General features: G+C 37.6%; 1 protein-coding gene across 1 annotated transcript in view; it reads left to right on the forward strand.

Annotated features, from left to right (window-relative positions):
- Positions 1-19,963, forward strand: part of LOC108711525 (prolactin-releasing peptide receptor) — a 63,190-nt gene extending 43,227 nt beyond the window's left edge. The window contains exon 3 of the mRNA XM_018253372.2: positions 16,999-19,963. Coding sequence (XP_018108861.1) covers positions 16,999-17,632 — 634 coding nt within the window. The 3' untranslated portion in view covers positions 17,633-19,963. The remainder of the gene's footprint in view (positions 1-16,998) is intronic.
- Positions 19,964-21,042: the final 1,079 nt, after the last annotated feature.

Consider the following 21,042-nt stretch of genomic DNA (forward strand, 5'->3'; position numbering starts at 1 on the left):
AATGGATGTGTGAAGTGTTCTGAAACTGCCGGGGTATAGATGTTAGAACAGCATTGTATGTAGCAGACAGGTGGTGTCGAAGGCCCCCACCTCTGTTCAGGGATGGTTTCTCCACCTTGACATGAATCGCCTCTTTCACGCCTCATTCAAACCAGCGGTCTTCTTTAGGAAGGAGTGTCCCTTGTCTTTTAGTTGTAGAAAGACGGCCGAGTCTTGCCCTGTAGAATTTGCCCTCCTATGCTGAGCCATTAGATCTGTGCATTCCTCGCTACACTGGACTCCGTATACCACATTGCTTTGTTTTTATTTTGGTGTTGGATCCTTTGGGTGTACCAGTTTTTGTCTCAGTGTGTTGCTAGGTTTGAAAAACACAGGAACACGGTGTTTGTTGACACTCCAGCTACATATGGGATGACTATGTTTAGCCTACTATGTGTCTCCGGGCGGTTATTTCTATTGGTGTTCCTGTTGGGTTTGATTGCTGCTGCTTTGACAAAGGCCCAGTCTGGGTAGCCACACGCTTTCAAAGCTCCTCTGAAATGTTTTTGCTCTTTGTCTTTGGACTCTTTGTATCAGTTGCCACACATTCCGCCCTGCGGTGCAGAGTTCTAATGACATACAGTTTGGGGCCGATTCATCAATAGTCGAATATCGAGGGTTAATTAACCCTCGATATTCGACTGGGAACTAAAATCGTTCGACTTCGAATATCGAAGTCGAACGATTTTGCGCAAATCCTGCGATCGATCGATCGAAGGATTTTTCGTTCGATCGAACGATTAAATCCTTCGAATCGAATGATTCGAAGGATTTGAATCCAACGATCGAAGGAAAATCCTTCGATCAAAAAATCACAGGCAAGCCTATGGGGACCTTCCCCATAGGCTAACATTGACTTCGGTAGGTTTTATCTACCGAAGTAGGTGGTCGAAGTATTTTTTAAAGAGACAGTACTTCGATTATCGAATGGTCGAATAGTCGAACGATTTTTACTTCGAATCGTTCGAATCGTTCGAATTCGAACGAATTTAACCAATTCGATGGTCGAAGTACCCAAAAAATACTTCGAAATTCGAAGTTTTTTACATTCGAATTCTTCACTCGAATTTTGTAAATCTGCCCCTTTGTGTTCCAGCAGATGGTTGGTATCAAACAACAGATATTGATCTGTATGAGTGGGTTTCCTGTATACTTCCGTTTTCGAGTTACCCCCCTCTTGAATGCATATCAAACAGTCCAAAAGGACAAGTTTGTTCTTGTGGACATCTTTTCTTGTGAACTTGATGTTACTAGATATACCATGACCTGGATGAATGAAAATCTTCCTAGTCATATGACCACCACTGGCTTTCCTTTTTAATGTTTGTAAATATATTGGAGAGATTAAGACCATAAATATATGCTAAACAGACCACAATATGAAGCTGCAAAAATTCACACATCCATTAACTTAAATATAAAAAAGGCTGCAATTGATGTAAATATTTCCAAACAGTATATGAATATGGAACAAAAACGCACTTGAAATGATGACACAGGTTATATAACTATTAGCAGAATGCAGTGATGAATGGATGGTATCCATGGTTAAGGAACAGTGAAAGGAGCATTCAAAAATAGAAAAATCTTGCTCGAACATTTATGAATAATACCATCAAATTAAATTATTGACTCCAGTTTTTAGAGGTTTTAGAGTTTTTTAGATCTCTTAGTGCATTGTTCAGCTTTTTTTTCTTTCATTCATACTTTTTATATTTGGATCTTGTAATCATTTTTATGGCATTTGTGGTTTTAGAGAAAATTAGTTCTTTCTCTAAAATCTCTGAAATAATGTTGATAAATAGGCTTCCCTGTCATCCAGTTTGGATGTTGGGGGTAATGAGATTTTTTAAGATCTTCTCTTTTATATCTTAACTGAGAGTATTTTTTTTATTGTTGTGTCTGCCATATAGGTAGGGTATAGGGCAAGCAGTGGGACTGGAAGGAGGAAGTTTTTGGGTAGGATATTTCATGGACTGCACCAACTATCAATACAATTCAAATGTAAAAATCCAATGTCCACCAGTCTGGTGAAAATAATATTGCTATGATGTATTTAATAATGACATGAGCTGGAAGATGTAATAATATTTTGTACAAAAGTATTTTGTTTTATAAAGCCTTTGTATCTCTTTGTACAGAGCTGGGCCAATGAGGAACTCTATCTTTGCATGTCTCTATCCTACACATACAGCAAAAAGTAAACTGTATGTGGGTTCTAGATAAAGCATATTTTGTCCCCCTTTTGATAGGTCTAGTAGGAGACATGATTTTTTTCTAGATATGAACTCGAAGAGTGACAGTGGAAAAGCTATAAAAACTCATACACTCTAAGGTTAAATCAGAGGCAGATATTTCTCCCCATATGTGTTGTGAATAAAGACACCAATATGTCTGTATCTGAAGGGTCAAGAGAAAAATCCTTTACAACCCCACAGATCTAAATGTAAAAAAGTAAAAAAGAATAGCTTTTATGCCAAATTAAAGCCAAATGCATCACTACAAAGAATTCCGCTGTGCAAATTCAATTTCCAAATCTTCCAGATCTGCTTGTTCTTTGACATAGTGAGTTTCCATAGAAACAAAACCGGTGACAATGTTTTGCTGTCTCCTGTTCCTCTTCCATTAGAAAGGATCTTGACATAGTTTGGAATAAAATGAAAATGTTTGGGGCTTTATAGCTGTATGTGTTTAGAAAGGATCTTGACATAGTTTGGAATAAATCGAAAATGTTTGGGGCTTTATAACTGTATGTGTTTTGTATCATGTGTAGGGGGCTGGTAAATTAGTCTCCCATTATTATTTGACAGACAGTCCCCTTATGTTATAGACTCCTAAACTGGGTCCTAAAATATAGTTAAAAGGGGTACCTGTTTCCTGATCCTGCCTTTAGCTATGCCTCTGTAGTTCAATAAGTGTCCAGTAGATGGCACTGTGCTAAAGTATATAGGCCTGAACAGCCATGTGCTCAGGGTCCATTTTGGTAAGCCCCTTACCTGAGAAGGCTGGATGGGTTATATGGAACCTAGACAAGGTCAGATCTAGTAAGGATAGGCTAACTCACTTTCATAGGTCACTCTAGGAGTGACAGATAGTTAGGCTATTTAGCCAAGCAGCCTGAGGCTCCACTGAGGAGTATGAGTGGGATTAAGATCCCAGGTACCAATGGCCCAGAAGTAGGGACTAAGTGTACAGATTTAGGGATGGCAGTAGTTCCCCAGGCTCCTCTTAGGATAAAGGCTGAAAGCTGGGTGTACCTTCACAAGTGCTGCTTATGTTCTATTCCCTGCGGGGACTTATACTGACCATTGGTGCGTGTGAATCTATGCCAATCCACTGTGTTCCATGTTCCTGCTCATTCTTATGTTACTCCTATGTGGACCCCTCTCTTTTAATAAGTATGTTCTCTGTTTAAGTTGCGAGAACCACTGGCACCCAATTATTATGCCCAGCGTCTATTTACAGTTGTACAACACTCTGCCTCTACACTGTTGCCAGGTCTCAATCCCTGGGAATTAAGGTCTCATCCGGAGCACATAATTGGGGTAAAGCTCATAGTTAGAAACCCGGTGCAACTCAGTTTACTACAGCATTACACATGAAAACTGAGTAACTGTAGAAATAGATATGGGTTTCTGTTTCAAATGTGGTTTCTATCACTGCCAAACAGTACAGTGATTGGGGGCACTGGTGCAGTTTAGTTGGTTCATAGGACATAGGGGGCAGCAATATAACTACTAATCAATCATGATTTTGAGCAGACAAATATGGGAAAATCAAGTGTAATTTATAGCAATGTGCTTCATTCACAAACATTTTTACAAATTGCAGAGACATATGTAGGATAACTGCAAGTCTCTTTCCTTTGCACCACAAACATTAAAGTGTAGCATGCTACACCCGGTTGTGTTTGGGGCACTACCCACAACGGACTGACCAGAGTGAGCCAAATGGATTCCATGGGCAGATTGTTTGCCCCTCTCGTTTGTTCCTTACATTTAAGAAATGAAACCAGTCCAAGTAATTACAGTGTGGTCCTTTTTTAAAATATGAAAATGTGCTTTTGATAACATACCTGCAAAAATTAAGTATTGAAAGACTTACAGCCTGACTTTATTTTCCCTTGGAAACAGGCCTATTTAGTTTCTAGAAATGCATCTGGTTAAAAAAATTAAAGAATGAGGAGAGCACTGTTCAATAGCAAAAACGCTGTGGTTGTGTTTATTAAAAGCTACTACACGACATGTTTCGGGTTATTATATACCCTTTCTCAAGTGTCTGCATCTGGTTATTGCATTGTTTATATTTCTCCGAGGGATTGTACAGACGTTCAGAATATACTGGCATTTTATATAACTATAATTATCCAAGAAAATCATACATTACATAAATAGTTTTGCCAGTGCATAGCTGAAATTGTCATTATTTTGTTAGATTCCTCAGTGTGCATATGCTGACAGGGTAAAGACTTTTCCAAAAGCAGAGTCTTAAACATTAAAATGTATCAGAGGTGTGCATTTTCTATGAAACCCACCTTTGATTAAATAAATGTAGCGCCAGCTAGCAGGATGATTGATATCTATAATGCACAGCATGCTATATTTGTATTGTATTTGTATCTATATAATGAGCCAACTAGTCTTGTTTCATCTGTCATCTCTTCCATGTCTTGTAAGATATTGATCTGAGTTCATCTAACTGCTTCCTCTTGTTGTTAAAAATGACAATATTTGCACCACAGTTACATGTATAAAGCAATTATTCTGCTAGAACCGGCTGCTGTAAGTCCCATGTGAACATGTCTTTTGTCATCACTTTGAATTATAACAATCTACAATTTAGTTGAAAGAATACTTATTAGTCATGGAAGAGCTGGATAGAGTGGGCAGACAACTGAGTTTTTAGCAGGATTCTAGTGGTGACGGAACATATGATAACTGGAAGGAAAGAGGATCAAATGTGCCCACCAGCAGAAGAAGAAGAAGAATAGATAGGGACTCACAGTTAAATTATATTATTAACTGCATATAGGGATTGAAGGAGAAAGTAAGGTTGGTCTCACAATAACTGGCAACCCTGGCATACCTAAAGATTTATGACTTGCTGTTGCTTGAGTAATCAGAGAGGATAGTCTTTGTGAAACAAAGACCTATATGAAACATAAACCATGTTTATAACTTTGGGTTTGTATTCCCTTCATTAAAGGGTTGGTCGCCTTTAAGTTTACTTAGTATGTGGTAGAATGGCTAATTCTAAGCAACTTTTCCATTGGTCTTTATGTTTTCTTTTTTTATAGTTTTTGAATTATTTGCCATCTTCCGACTCTTTTCAGTTTTCAAATGCTGGTCACTGGCCCCTTCAAAAAAAACAAACAAATGCTCTGTAAGGCTGCAAATGTATTGTTACTGTTACTTTTTATTACTCATCAACCCCTCTCCTATTTATATTCCAGTCTCATATTCAAATGAGATTGCAAACCGGAGAGTTGCTGAATAAAAAGCTAAAAACCACAAATAATAAGAAATGAAAAACAAATGCAAATTGTCTCAGAATATCACTCTCTACATCAGGGGTCCCCAACCTTTTTTACCCGTGAGCCACATTCAAATGTAAAAAAAGTTGGGGAGCAACAGAAGCATGAAAATACCCCTTGTGTTGCCAAATAAGGGCTGTGATTGGCTGTTTGGTAGCCCCTATGTGGACTGGCAGCTACAGGAGGCTCTACTTTGCACTATACTTAGGTTTTTATGCAATTAAAACTTGCCTCCAAGCCTGAAATTCAAAAATAAGCTCCTGCTTTGAGGACACTGAGAGCAACATCCAAGTGGTTGGAGAGCAACATGTTGCTCAGGAGCTACTGGTTGGGGATCACTGCTCTACATCGTACTAAAATGGATTTATAGGTAAACAACCCCCTTAAAACATACTACCATAGACCATTCCATCCTGGAATTGTGTTTGTGACTGCAAGCTGCCACATTGTGCATAGTGACTTATCAAGGTACAAAGCCCATTGTCTTTTATGACAGTCCTCCGGCTCAGAAATATTTCAGATAAGAGTGGACATAAAAGTTCTGAGCTCCGGTGACATTCCCTTGTGCATCAGGTGAGAGCAGGCGCATTAACAAAGAGGCACAGAGACCCCAGCGACTGAGCAAGGTCAGCTTCTCTTGCTTTTTAATTTGCTCATTAAACTTTCTAATTTCTCATCCCCAGACATTCATGAATTTTCCTTGATTATTTGATGAAAGCCCTAGTGCTTTGTGTGAATCATCAATGATGAAAGCAAAATGTCCATTTCTTAACTGTTTAAAATAACATTCTCCAAGTTCAACATTGCCTTTAGGAGGATAAAGCAGAACTCAGTAAATGTACCAGCAACATAATTAAAGGATCCACTGTGCATTTAATGGACATTGCATAGTATTGCTGAAAACCTTTTTACTAATACTTCCTTATGTTATATATACATTCAGAAATGTCAGATACATACATTTAATATGCTGCACATAATAGAAGGCAATTTCAGGGTTGGCTGGTATGAAAGTACTTGTCAAATGAAACAATGAAGATGATTAGGCTGGGAAATCAGAAACGGAACCAGAGGTACTGCAAGTATTCTGTAAATTCAAACTCTGATGTAAATATCAAATATTACACAATATAGTACTACTTTCTACTTTCTCATGGTTCTTTTCTATCCTGAGGGAACATGTCTGAGGCCCTTTCCACCATAAGAATTCTCTCTGCCCTTGGTGCCAAGGATCTTGATTTTCTGGACCCCAGTGTCGTGAAATGGGTCAAAAATAAGTGGAGGTATGGAATACACCATGAAAAGTGTGTAGAAATTCAGTATTTGGCCTCACCCACCCTGGCTTTTAAAAATGTTGTTTTTTTGGAGAAGAAAATGTGCCACATGTGTTCTCTTCAATGAAAAAAGACAAAATAAGGCTAATTAATAAGCAGGAAGGCAGGAAGGCAGGTACATAATGCAATAACGCAGGGAGATACATTTGTTTGTATTTTGCATAGTGCACATGGCATAGTGAGCCCAAGATATAATGATACCAAACATATCATGTTACTGGGACCCCAGCTATCCCATGCATGCAATAGCACAGTGGCCTGTAGAATAAAAGGGGACTGTGTCTTCCATCAACCCTTAGAATAAAAAAGAATGGTGACTTCCAGCAACCTTCGTCATAGGATATCACTACGTCATAGGATGACACTGTGTTCCCAACAACCCAAAGCATTGGACAGCCTAGGATACCCAGCATACACTAGTATAAAAGGACACACATTGTGAAACAGTAATAGCAAGTATATTATGGAACAGTGAAATGAGTCATAATATCTGAGGGACAATTGCCATGATATACTTGGGCTGCTGGACAACGTTGAACCATTAAAGTAACAGATAGCTATCAGCAATAGACTCAAAATGTCTACTGTAAGTTAAAAACATTTCAAAGGCAATGGCAGGGTCTTCCTGCTCAACAGCAACTGTCAGATTTGCACTCAGCAGTATATAGGTGGGATGTCCAACTGGCCTCTTTCTGGCACCTATTTGAACTCTCATTGGACAAAACAAAGCAGAGCATCACTTTGTCCAAAGGGAGTGACTGTACGTCAAGCAGAGTAAAGTCACGTGGAAGCCGGTAGATGCTGTAAAAAAATAATACTCTGAGATAGAATATCATATTTTTTCAGCCTAATAAGATGGAATTTGACCTAAAGGAAGAAAGCAACCTTCCACATCTTATCCTAATTTATAAACAACAGGGTCTGATCATTTAAAGGAGTCAGATATCTGTTTAACAGATTGTGATTTTTTCATTAGTCAAAGAGTACCCCTAATACAAAACTCTACTTGAGGTACTGACCCAGATGGTTCAAATTAATGGGAGGTAGAAGAGGCGATTTCAGGTGCTTTTGCAATGTCTGAAATATGCCCCCTGTGCCATCAGTCTTCATTCATTTATGATCTATGTACTCTGTGAAAACTTTATTGCAGACAATGTAAGAGTCATTTTAGTGATAAGATTTTGCATCCTACGAAAGGTTTATATGCATTAGAAATAGAATTACTTATAGGCACTGATAAGGCACTTTTTTGATTTGTATATGAACAAGCTTAGTGTGCTCATATTATCTAGGCTTGTGTTTATGCATTATATTGAAATTCTATAACAACCACTAATAAAGCAAAACTGCCAACATTCCCAGATGGAAACTCTGAAAACTTTGTCAACTCCCAGACTTGTATCTGGCCAAATCCCTACCAAGTTATTAAGAGGGGAAGCAATAAACATACTCAGTAAGGCTTTTAGGGCCACATTTTTAAGTAGTCCAAAAATGTAACTCTGTAATGCCCAAAACAACCTTTTTTAGATTATCACCGATATCACCTGATAAGTGCCACTACCAGTCCTTGTAAGGCAATAGTTTCCATGTGCTTTTTATAGCAACCATCAACTAACATGCTGGCTCTGAGTGTTTTTCAGGTGAATTCAGTGTTGGGTTATTTGGCTACTAAAAAACATTACATCCTATCATCATCGAGTGCGTTGATCATAGGTGCCAACATTTCTGCAGCCTAATTTTTTGAAATGTCACAGCGTATAACGTGCATTTGCAGCAGTCACATTGACGGTGTTTTATATACTACCAAAAAATAGCAAATTTCCACTCAGTACAAATCTTATTCTGTTATCTGTTCAGGCAACTCCCTACCCCTTTATCTCTTTTGGGACCCACTATGAGACCAGTCTTTTAGTTCATAAACTTCTGATATGGGGAGTAATATATGAAGTAGATAAGTTTATGTACTGGACTGACTCTGGGGGCCTGGTTTCTGCATCAACATATCCAATGTTGATGCAGAAACCAGGCCCCCAGAGTCAGTCCAGTACATAAACTTATCTTCTTCATATATTACTCCCCATATCAGCCTAGGTAAGGTAATTTATTATTCCAGTGCATTCATATAGACAGATATGTCAGTTTTACTACTCACTGTGCAGTAGACAGCTCTGGGTATTAAAATAAAACTGACATTTTTAATAAATTAGCCAGAAACACTCATTTTTGAGAACATTTCTTCTATTTTTAAAAGAGTCAGAAATAAGGGTAGGTCTACATGGAAGATTTCCGCGCGATCCGACGTGCTGCACAAAAACGCAGGCATCACGTCGGATGCAATCGAAACAAGGTAAGTAATGAAAATGTCGGATGAAGCCGCAGCATTGATCCGACGCGTCACGACTGTCGAATGCAGATGCAGCGTGCAGCGTCTGCATCAGACAGTCGTGCCGTGTCAGATCAACGTGCGACACCATCCGACAATGCTATTACTTACCTTATTTCTGCATTTTTGCATAGCACGTCGGATCTTGCAGAAATCGTCCATGTAGTCCTACCCTAAAGTTCATAAATTCTGTGTTATTTATTTTTTGCACAACATGTTTCGGATCCAATGATCCTTCATCAGGTGCTTATAATGAAGGATCATTGGATCCAAAACATGTCATGCAAAAAATAAATAACACTGAATTTAAATGGTTCTCCAGAGTGAACTTTATTGCTGAATGGAATGGTTCTGATGGGGCCATTACTCTGTGGAGAGGAACCTGTTCATGGAATAATACTGTGAGAGGATTTCACCAAAAGCTGCAAGTTATCTATATTTAAAAGAGAACTTTCATGTTTTTAACAGAATATTTCTCCTTTAAAGCTGCAAATTATACTCCACTGTGCATGACCAGGACAGGACAGAGGATCTTTAGCGGAATGAGGAAAAAATGGTGGCATTGCAGGAACAGAACTCTGGGCTGGTATACATTTAGTGCAGGGTGCCTGACATATCAGCACCCCCCCCCCCAACACACATACACACGCACTTTACTTTTAATTTAAGCCTGTGAGTTGCAGTGTATGGCATATTAAGCCCTATGAATGGAAGTATGTGGCACAGTAGTCCTTGGAAGTGTCAGTATATGGCAAATATGAAAAGTAAGCTGAATATAAGTGAACACTTCTTACTGCAGCTTCACAACATGTGCAGTTGCTAATTAATGAACTTCATTTTTCCCTTATACAAGGCATGACAGTTTCATTTCATTGACGGTTGCAGAGATGGAATATCCAGTTTGTCCCTGGCACAAGCACAAATTGGCTTTATAACTTCAGCTGCAGAGATTTTTTTTTGCTTCTAGTCTATTGTAAGAGCTCCCTTTGCTGAAATAGAATTCTGTAGCTCATCCTTTCTAGCTAATTAAAAAATCTTCTTTCTCCCTGTGTTGGTCTTTAATTAAGTCACAGCTGAGAAAGCAAGTCGGGATCTATAAATCATAGATTAAACATGTTTATGCACATTGATAGAGAGGATATTGTTCTGTTTTATATGTAAATAGGTTATTATCAGAAACCAAGGCTCTATTGATTGCTGTTGTATGTGAAGGACATTGCAAGTATCGTCATTTGTAAAAAGGTGTATCCTACTAAGGCACTACAAGGGATGTGCAGCTGATGATTCATATACAGGTATTGGATCCATTATTCGGAAACCCGTTGTCCAGAACACTCCGAATTACAGAATGGCTATCTTCAATAGACTCAATTTTATCTGAATAATCCAAAATTTTAAAATTGATTTCCTTTTTCTCTGTAAATAATAAAACAGTACCTTGTACTTGATCCAAACTAAGATATAATTAATCCTTATGGGAGGTAAAACCAGCCTATTGGGTTTATTTAATGTTTACATGATTTTCTAGTAGACTTAAGGTATGAAGATCCAAATTACGGAAAGATCCATTATCCAGGTGCCCGAGCAGGGGCCCATACCTGTATATTAGTTAGAATACCGTCTATACAGTATGCAGTGCAAAGGAGAGGTGACATGAATGTTAACAGGTTAGAGAGAGAGCAAAGGCAGATTAATCAACCATTAAGTATTTAATATAGAAGGTTAAAATCAGAATGAAAATCAGAATGTTATCTCTAGGTGCCACAATCCATTCTTGGGTTCCCACGATGCTTAATGCATCTTTTATGTCACTTTAATCCACGGCTGCTTAACCTTGCTACAACCCTTTCCAGTACATTCCATACAATTTCTGTGAAGGATTTAATTTATCCGGGTCATAATAAACTGTGTCAAGCAGTGATAAGTCGGGCTCTTACACATGAGCGTTTTTACCTGCGCTCCCCTGCGTTCTGTTTTTCGGCGTTCAGCCGCAGGGGAGCGCAGGAATAGACACATTTCATTATTTCAAATGGGGCTGTACTCACACAGGCGCGTGTAGGCGCCGAACGCAGGTTGAGACGCAACATGCTGCATTTTCCTGCGTTCGGCGCCTACACGCGCCTGTGTGAGTACAGCCCCATTTGAAATAATGAAATGCGTCTATTCCTGCGCTCCCCTGCGGCTGAACGCCGAAAAACGGAACGCAGGGGAGCGCAGGTAAAAACGCTCATGTGTAAGAGCCCTAAAGGAATTTGATTTGCCCAGTAATCTTAAAAATGTTTCACTACCAAACCCAGCAACAAATTAAAAGGGGTTGTTCAACTTTAAATTAACTGTTAGTATGACATTGATATTGATATTCTGAGACAATCTGCAACTGGTTTTCATATTTTTTTTGTTGTTGAGGTTTTTCAATTATTATTGGTCTAACCAATTTAGTTGCACTTAGTCTCTGCACTTTCTCCAGCTCATTTATATCCCTCTTAAGGACTGGAGCCCAAAACTGCACTGCATACTCCAGGTAAGGTCACACTAGGGAACCATAAAAAGGCAAAATTATGTTTTCATCCCCTGAATTAATACCCTTTTTTATGAATGACAATACTTTATTTGCTTTACATTATGAAGAGAAAGGGGTGGCTGCTTACCATTTACATTATTTCTCTCATAACTTTCTAATGGTTTAAGGTATTGGTATGGGAGTCTTATCCAGAAAACCATTATACAGGAATCTCTGAATTACAGAAAGGCCATCTCCCATAGACTCAATTTGATCCAAATAATCCAAACTTTTAAATTATTTCCTTTTTTCTGTAATAATAAAAGAGTAGCTTGTACTTGATCCAAACTAAGAGATAATTATCCCTTATTAGAAGCAAAATTAGCCTATTGGGTTTATTTAATGTTTGCATGATGTTCTAGTGGATTTAAGGTATGAAGATCCATTATCCAGAAAATCCCAGGTCCTGAGCATTTTGGATAACAGGTCTCATACCTGTATTATCAAGGTGTTCTATGATACTGTCAAGCATAGATGGCCGCACGCCATTTTTTCTTTTATCAGATAATGGACAGTTTTTTTGAAAGTAGACCATGATTAAGTCTATTAGATAAAGACAAATTATGATTGATTAAATTCATTCAGGCCAGTAATCATGATTGCCTATGATAAAATATGCTTTTAATGGAGATAACTCTACTCAAAGTAGAGTTATCATTTAATTTCCTTTACAGTGGCATAGCCTATTAAGCATAAAGAACATTAATTGCGTCTATATTTGTCTTTATATTTGTTGATGTCCATAGATAATAGTACAGTGGCACTGTCTATTGAGGCCAGTTAATGGTTTTTGTTCAGTTCTAGGATTTATACTTCCTTTGTACAGGAACAGAAATGAATTCACAAATATCTATAGGTACATTGTGCCTTTAAGAACTCTTTAATATAAAATAATGACTCAGACCACACTATAAACATCAACAGATGATGAAAAGACTTAAAGCCTGGCATAATTTTAAGGAGCCTCACAAACCGATGGCTGGAGAGCACAAACAGAACTGCTTTTATTGCCCTTGTTTTATTGTTAGAGCACAATTAAAGGATCAAATTAAAGTTCAGAGTGGGGTCTACCCTTTTATTATATTGACCCCCAGGATTTCTGATGGTACCCTACATAAATAAAATCTATTTCCTTAAAGCTATTTTTGTAGCCATGTTATTCTACTATGAGTAACAGTGTTTTACTCAAGCAAATAGAACACCCACTATAATTGACAAAAACAAAATTGCAAATAAAAAGGACATGGGAAATGCGTAAATAAAGCTGTTCACATGCAGGGCCTTTGTGAACAAAAAGGATTTTCTCCACAGTGGACACTGTGGGCGTCTGTCTGAACGTACAGCCAGGAAAATGTGTCATTACGTTATTATAATTTATCCTTACTCTGCACTTGCTCATTTTATAAATTAGGGAGCTTTATATACACAAAAAAGGATAAAGGAGTCGCGGCAGTGGTAAATCTCTGTGCATTATGTTCTCAGTTTGCCAAGAATATGTAAATAGTACAATAGCTTGTATTGGGATTACAGTCTCTGTTTGATTATAGAGGCTCTTTCATTTACTACAGATACAAAATTTTACATTTAACCCGTCAAAAGAATGGTACCAGGGAGTAGTTACAGCTCACCTGTTTACTTTTCGGCTCTAAACAAGAAAGGAGCCCATGGGGATTTTTTTATTTTTTTTATTATTGTTTTATTATTTTCCCCATGCATTTCACGTTGCCACATGCAGCTTTTTTTTTTTTTTGAAATCTCTGTTTATTGAGTTTTCCACATAAAGACAGTATATGGGAAGGAACAAAAAATTAAAACAAAGAGGAGGGGAACAGAACAAAAAGGAGGGGGAAATACAATGTAATAAAAACATATTACACATGCAGTGCCAACATATTATCAATTGCAAATACTGGCTCACTGAACAATACTATTAATAAATGGTCATCAGCAAGGTAATGAACAATAATACAATAAGCACAAAAATTTGTGTTGATTGTAACAAAGAGAAAAGGCTACTGTGGACTCCTAGGGGAGCGATTGTTTGTATTAATCGGACTCTTTAAATGAGAGCCACCGATACCATTTTGTATTATAACTAAGGTTTCAAAAAGGGATAGCTGTTCAAATTTGTGTAATTCTTCAATCTTATTATACCATTCTTGTAGTGTGGGGATAGAAGTCTGTTTCCATTTTAGTGGGATCAGCATCTTTGCTGCATTTAGCAGGAGGGGTTCGATAGTAGAGGTGAAATTATTAAGTGGCTTGTCCATATGGAACAACAACACATAAGCCGGATCATCAGGTATATAAATATGCAGAATATGATTCATTGTTTGTCTAATGGTGATCCAAAATGCCACATGCAGCTTTTGATGTATATCTGTGGCTAATGTAGCTGATATTGCCAACATGGCTCTCTAGTTGTGTCTCTGAATTTTACAAGCAGCCTATCTTGAAGCTACATTTTACATGTGTTATTAAATCTAGTGCATATTCATCCTTTTTAAACTAAGAGAAAATAAAATGACGATCTCACGAAACAGAATTATTTTGGATATAACCAAGGGAAGGTATTTATGAAGAACATTGTATCACAAACTGGAGCAAAGGAAAAATATCAAATACCTGTTTCTTAGGCAACAGGGAGAATGGTGTGCCTGAGTGTGTTTATGGGAAGAGCTACCAGAGAAGGTCATCTGTACGCTCAGTTCCAATGCCATAATTAGAAGCCTCAAGTATTTTTGCTTACAAAATGTTCCACGGGTGCCAGCTACAGTTACAGACTACATAGGTGAAACGTTAGAAAAAGATCAGTGTGTGGTTGATGCCAGATAACATCTTTCTCACCAATTATTCCATGAGTTATTCTTGTTTCCCAATAAAACAGAATCGTCTGCTATGACTTTCTATATGTATACCATCTATGCAGAATGCCATGCTTAGAGCTAGGATCAAAACTTTCGTATTTAGTCAGTTGATTTTTTTTATTATGATTACCTTGTGTATAATGTGAGGATTGCAACAGGCTACAGAGGAACAAGCTCTGGAAACATTCCCAGATGAAACCCTGATGAACAGGGGACTACTGGGATCAGTGGAATTAAAGACAAAGGGGAATTTAATAAAAGTCGCAAAGAGCAAAACAATTCGCACCAATAAGACTAAAAATCCACATCTAGCATGTAATATTGTTCCTTAAACTGTTATTGCATTGCGAATTTTAATTGCGCATTGCGAATTTTAATTGCGCACTCATAAGAAGTGCTTGAAGGTGTCGTAATCTTTTGGAGCAAACATAACGACTTTTTCAGTAAGAAGTTTTATTACATTGACTGCGCATTGGCGCAAACTATAAAATTCGCAAACGGTCTTTCACTGTCGGAAGTGGCCGCTAAACAGTTTCCGGGCTCGCACAAAGCAAAATTTGTTCGCGCAAAGGCATAACTTTTCGCATTGCGAATAGTTTTTCCGTTAGCGATTTTTATTACATTCCCCCGAAAGTGAGCAACATATTAGAAAAGGGAGTTAATTTATTACAGGGCCACCCTCCTAGAGGAAAGTCCGTGCAATGCAGACGTTGACCAAGATTGACAGACTGATGAACCACTCAATGGAAAAATTAGAATCACTCATTCTCCAGATGCCTAGTCAGCATAGAGTTCTGCTAGAAGCTTATATATAGTAATAAATCAAAAAGTCAGCAGCAAGGGTCTTGCAGTGTGAAAAAAAAATAATTGTATTGTTTCATAGTATGTATACATACTGTGCAACAATACAATTATTTTTTTTCACACTGCAAGACCTTTGTTGCTGCCTTTTTGATTTATTACTATACATTCATTGGATGTCTTTGCACAGGGGCAAACAGCAGCTATAAGGTAGCTTAAAGGGATCCTGTCTTCGGAAAACACGTTTTTTTCAAAACGCATCAGTTAATAGTGCTACTCCAGCAGAATTCTGCACTGAAATCCATTTCTCAAAAGAGCAAACAGATTTCAATTTTGAAATCTGACATGGGGCTAGACATTTTGTCAATTTCCCAGCTGCCCCTGGTCATGTGACTTGTGCCTGCACTTTAGGAGAGAAATGCTTTCTGTCAGGCTGCTGTTTTTCTTTCTCAATGTAACTGAATGTGTCTCAGTGGGACATGGGTTTTTCCTATTGAGTGTTGTTCTTAGATCTACCAGGCAGCTGTTATCTTGTGTTAGGGAGCTGCTATCTGGTTACCTTCCCATTGTTCTTTTGTTTGGCTGCTGGGGGGGGGAAAGGGAGGGGGTGATATCACTCCAACTTGCAGTACAGCAGTAAAGAGTGATTGAAGTTTATCAGAGCACAAGTCACATGACTTGGGGCAGCTGGGAAATTGACAATATGTCTAGCCCCATGTCAAATTTCAAAATTGAATATAAAAAATCTGTTTGCTTTTTTGAGAAATGGATTCAGCACAAAATTCTGCTGGAGCAGCACTATTAACTGATTCATTTTGAAAAAAATGTTTTTTTCCCATGACAGTATCCCTTTAATGGAAAGTGGTGCTGTCCTTGGTGTGTGTGTGTGTGTGTGTGTGTGTGTATATATATATATATATATATATATATATATACTGTATATACACAGAGTAAGAAGGATCAGCACTCACTGTATTTTCAAGTGATTTACATCTTAATACTCTGTCTATGCAATTTTGATCGTGCACCACAGACAACATAATGATCAGCATGAAGGGCAAGGAGTACTCATGTGACTTAATTTCATTAACCATGAGCTGGCCAACATGGCCCCAGCAGATGACATTTTCAAAAAGGTCTGATTCCCAAATTGACCTAAATTTTAAGTACATGATGGGCTGATATAAACACACGGATAATGTTACAAACTTTGTTTCATACTATTTTATCTTTAGTAATCTTTTTCTGTACAGAGAAATCCATGCCAGAAGTGGTATCCTGCTTAGTAAAAAATGTTTGCATATTTGAATTGGAAATATTGGGAATATTCAGATATTATTACTACAGTATAAATACATAACTGCATGAATTAATCTGCAATAAAGTGCATTTATTACTTATATATAAAATTGGGATGCTGTTTTAAGTAATACTGCCATTTCAATACAGTAATATTTATGTTTTTGTCTTGATCTCACTAGGTACTATGCAACAGTGCACCCTCTAAAGAAAAGAATCTCTGTGACCACCTGTGTATATGTCTTGGTGGGCATTTGGCTTTTGTCCTGTGCCCTTGTTGGACCAGCTATTGCTCATACATATCATGTGGAGTTCCAACAGGAAGGGTTCACTATCTGCGAAGAATTCTGGATGGGTAAAGAGACAGAAAGGTTGGCCTATGCTTACAGCACCCTAATTATCACATACATTCTACCTCTGTCTGCTGTTTCATTGTCGTACATCTGCATCACAGTCAAGCTGAAAAACAGAGTTGTCCCTGGCCACCCCACGCAGAGCCAGGCTGAATTTGATAGGCTGCGCAAGAGGAAGATATTCAGACTCATTGTGCTGGTGGTGACAGCTTTTGGCATATGCTGGCTGCCGATCCATGTTTTCAACATAATCCGGGATATCGACATTAATTTGATCAACAAGCACTACTTCCTACATATCCAGCTTTTTTGTCACTGGTTTGCAATGAGCTCCTCCTGCTGCAACCCATTCCTTTATGCCTGGCTGCATGACAGGTTCCGCAGTGAGCTAAGAAAAATGTTCACATTCAAGCGTAAGATCATTCCTACCAACAACTGTGTAGCGGTCAGCGTGATGCTCTAAGCTAACATGACACCAATAAGTATTGATCTGGTACTGTGTGTAAGTCAGCATTCGTGATCTTCAGTCCTTCCTTAACTAGCAACAAAAAAGGAAGGAGTATCTGTATCTGATTTTACAACATCCCTTGAGATTATTTAACACCAGAAATTTACAAGAGGACCATGGAATTTTTCAACTGCTCTCTTTGTGTTTACATACAGTTCTAGTTGTAAAATAATTGCTCTACATTATATGTTGATGCTCTGCATTATATGTTCTGCATTATATGTTGGCGCTTTATCAGTGGGTCACAACAATAAATGTCGTTTCCGAACACTGTGATTGTCTCATGCTTGGTTAGACGCCCAAGATAATATATGTAGGCTTGTCTGAGTTGCTGAAAGAATGACGTCAAGTAAGACTTTAATATTGACATTTAAAATAGTATCTAAAGCCCCAGTAAAATTCAAAGCAATTCTGTTTGGTACATTTCCATCCTTTTTAAGCATCCTCTGTTCTATGTCAGCAATTTCAGTTGGTCCCTTAAAGCTTTGTCCACCAGAATCATCAATATAACACTAAAACCCTTATTCTTTGCATCTCAGCACATATACATAGTCAATCATAACCATTTAGTCTTCTAGTTGGTCCCTCAAAGCTTCCTCGACCATTGTCATTAGTATAGCAAATCCTTTATCCCTTGCAGATCAGCACTCATGCATGCGAAAATGGTTTCTCCAAAATGTAGAGCAAGCCTAAGCAACAGTAAGGCCAGGGGGTAGGGGAAGCACACTGAAGAAGAAACCTAAAAGCTGAGCCAGAAAGATCATCTGGGCAGAATTGTTATTAGTGCACTTGGGAAATTATGGAGCTGCCCAAGGCATTGCAAAACAAAAAATAATAATTGCTTCTGGCATATATACAATAAATAACATTTATAAACCTTATTTTAGCCTTCATTGGTAAATGTGCCCCATCCTGCCTAGGAAAAAACAGCCACAGATTCAGCCATGTAGAGATTGGACATATCTGATTATGAGAGTCCATTAGTACTAATGACTAAGTACCGCAATTGTCAAAACAGAATAGGTTTGTCAAGGAGAAAGCTTTTTGGTGTTGGTACACTCCTGAAATGTCAGTTACCAAAACATCTTTTTATTTATCCAATGAAGGGTTTGCGTTTTGAAGTTACCGACTGTGGCTTCAAATGTGAAAGTAGTAACTGATAGTAACTGTTTATATTCTCTGCTCTACTGGTTCTGACTCCTGAGTAAGTGTAGCTGATGCAAGCTGATTGACAGACTTGCAGATAAACTGACTTCGGCTACAGTGTTTCCGAATCAGGAGGAAAAAAACAGAAATAATTAAATAAATACCGCCATTACAAATAACTTTGAATTACTGAAAAAATTTTGTTAATTTCTACTGGAAACTTGCCAAAATTACAATATCTTTAATTATGCAAAAAAACAGGTGTTTGCTCTTTAAAACAGAGAAATAAAGCAGATAGAAAAGACAGCTTTCCCCACCTCTATGGTTTGCAGATTCAGGATTCAGTTATAACTTAATTTTAACAGTATTTAGCAGAATGGCACCGGGAAGCGTGTTTCCTAATGGAATATCTATTCAAGAAACCTGAGATTCAGAAACATTAGAATTATGGGAAGGCTAACTCCCGTAGTGTCCATTTTAAGCAAATAATTCTATTTTTTTTTTTTTGCTCCATAATTATAAAACTGTGTTTTTTGCTTGATGGTGACTAGGCTGCATTAATCCATATGGGTGGCAAAACATGTGTAAATGTTTTAAGGTATGGAGATCCAAATTACAGGAACCTTATTTGGATTACCCCAGACCCCAACCATTTAGATAATAGAATCAATACCTGTAGCTGGATAATTTCTATATCCTTCCTGGCTTTATGGTGGAGAATCTAGATATCCACAGAGAAAACTTGGCTCACAAGACACGTAGCATAACCAATTAAAAGCCTGGGTAGGACTGTGTAATTTAGCTATGTGAATGGACTCTGGAACTCGAGCTAAGGCAGAACAAATACATACATTCAATGAATAAATTGTAAAAAAATAACGTTTATGAAATCTCTAATGTAAAAGCAAATAAAATAGCACTAAGCCTGTGGAAGTCAATGGAATTAAGAAAATGGAAGAGATTCATTTACAACAGTATACTTATGTTTTCTATGTGCATTGCACCTTCACAATTACTCCAAAAAAATAAAGAAATGCAACCTTTTTATTTTGTCTTCGTATTTTACAGATGAAAATATTTATAGAGTGGTGTATAATGGTGTTGCTGTTGTGGGGCTTCAGTATTTTCAATAAAGATATTTCTGGCTTCTTTCTTCTGTGTTTGGCTTTTATGCTTTTTTGTTCCAATAATCCTTCTTATCAATCCTCAATAATATAAGGATATGTTGTGATATACATAGGTGTGTGATATAGTGATGTACTGTATATGGCCTAATAGACCAAAAAAAGAGATAAAACTATGAGTAATGGACCTATTGCCCTGGACTAATCACAGAGTAGCATGAAAAGGTTAATAACCAATGAATAATCGCAAAGTATACAGTTAAAAAAATGTGTTTACTTAATGCACATTTTCATTTAGCTGATAATGTCACACCACATTAAATACTTGCTAAAATGAAGACAAAAAATAGAATGATTACAGATATAATGAGAAGAAAGACTTTTTCAGGATTTTAGTACCCAGCATAAAGATCTAATAAAAATTTCCATTTAGAAATTATATTAGCTCAATGAGCTCCTTTCTCTGCCTTCAATACCTTGTGATTTGTCTGATATTCTTCCAGGAGGATTGCCACGCACAGAGCAATATGCAATAAGGCAATTTAAGTAACAGACTCAATGTGATTAATATTCTAATGTAATCTTTCTTTCAATCACAGAGCTGCTTTCCCCACACATGCTGCATAAAACAAACATTACATGTATATATGTAATTGCTCTAATCCTTGCATGAAAAGAGTCTGTGCATTTGTTGAAATAAGAGTGCAAACAAATTAAATTAAATTGTAAATGCTATTGTTGCCACAATGCACAAGAGATTTTCTAAAGCCCTCTATAAAGCAGGGGACATAAAGAAACACCAATGGGTGGCTAGGTGCAAATAAGTTTTGTTTTGTTTTTTTAAGGTGCTTCAATCTTGTGTCCCTTATTTCTGATTTAAGGTGCAAATTTAAGAACATGGGTGCTAAAATGCACCAGTGCAGTTACCAATAGCAAGCAATCCGTATCGAACTTTTATCATTTCATTTTCTGATTTGTAGTGACTGTTTAAAGCTTATACAAGTATGGGACCTGTTATCCAGAATGCTCAGGGGCCAGGGTTTTCCAGATGATGAATGCTTCTGTAATTAGGATCTTCATACTTTAAGGGGGTTA

This window comes from Xenopus laevis, chromosome 3L, assembly GCF_017654675.1.
Source record: "Xenopus laevis strain J_2021 chromosome 3L, Xenopus_laevis_v10.1, whole genome shotgun sequence".
Taxonomy (NCBI): domain Eukaryota; kingdom Metazoa; phylum Chordata; class Amphibia; order Anura; family Pipidae; genus Xenopus; species Xenopus laevis.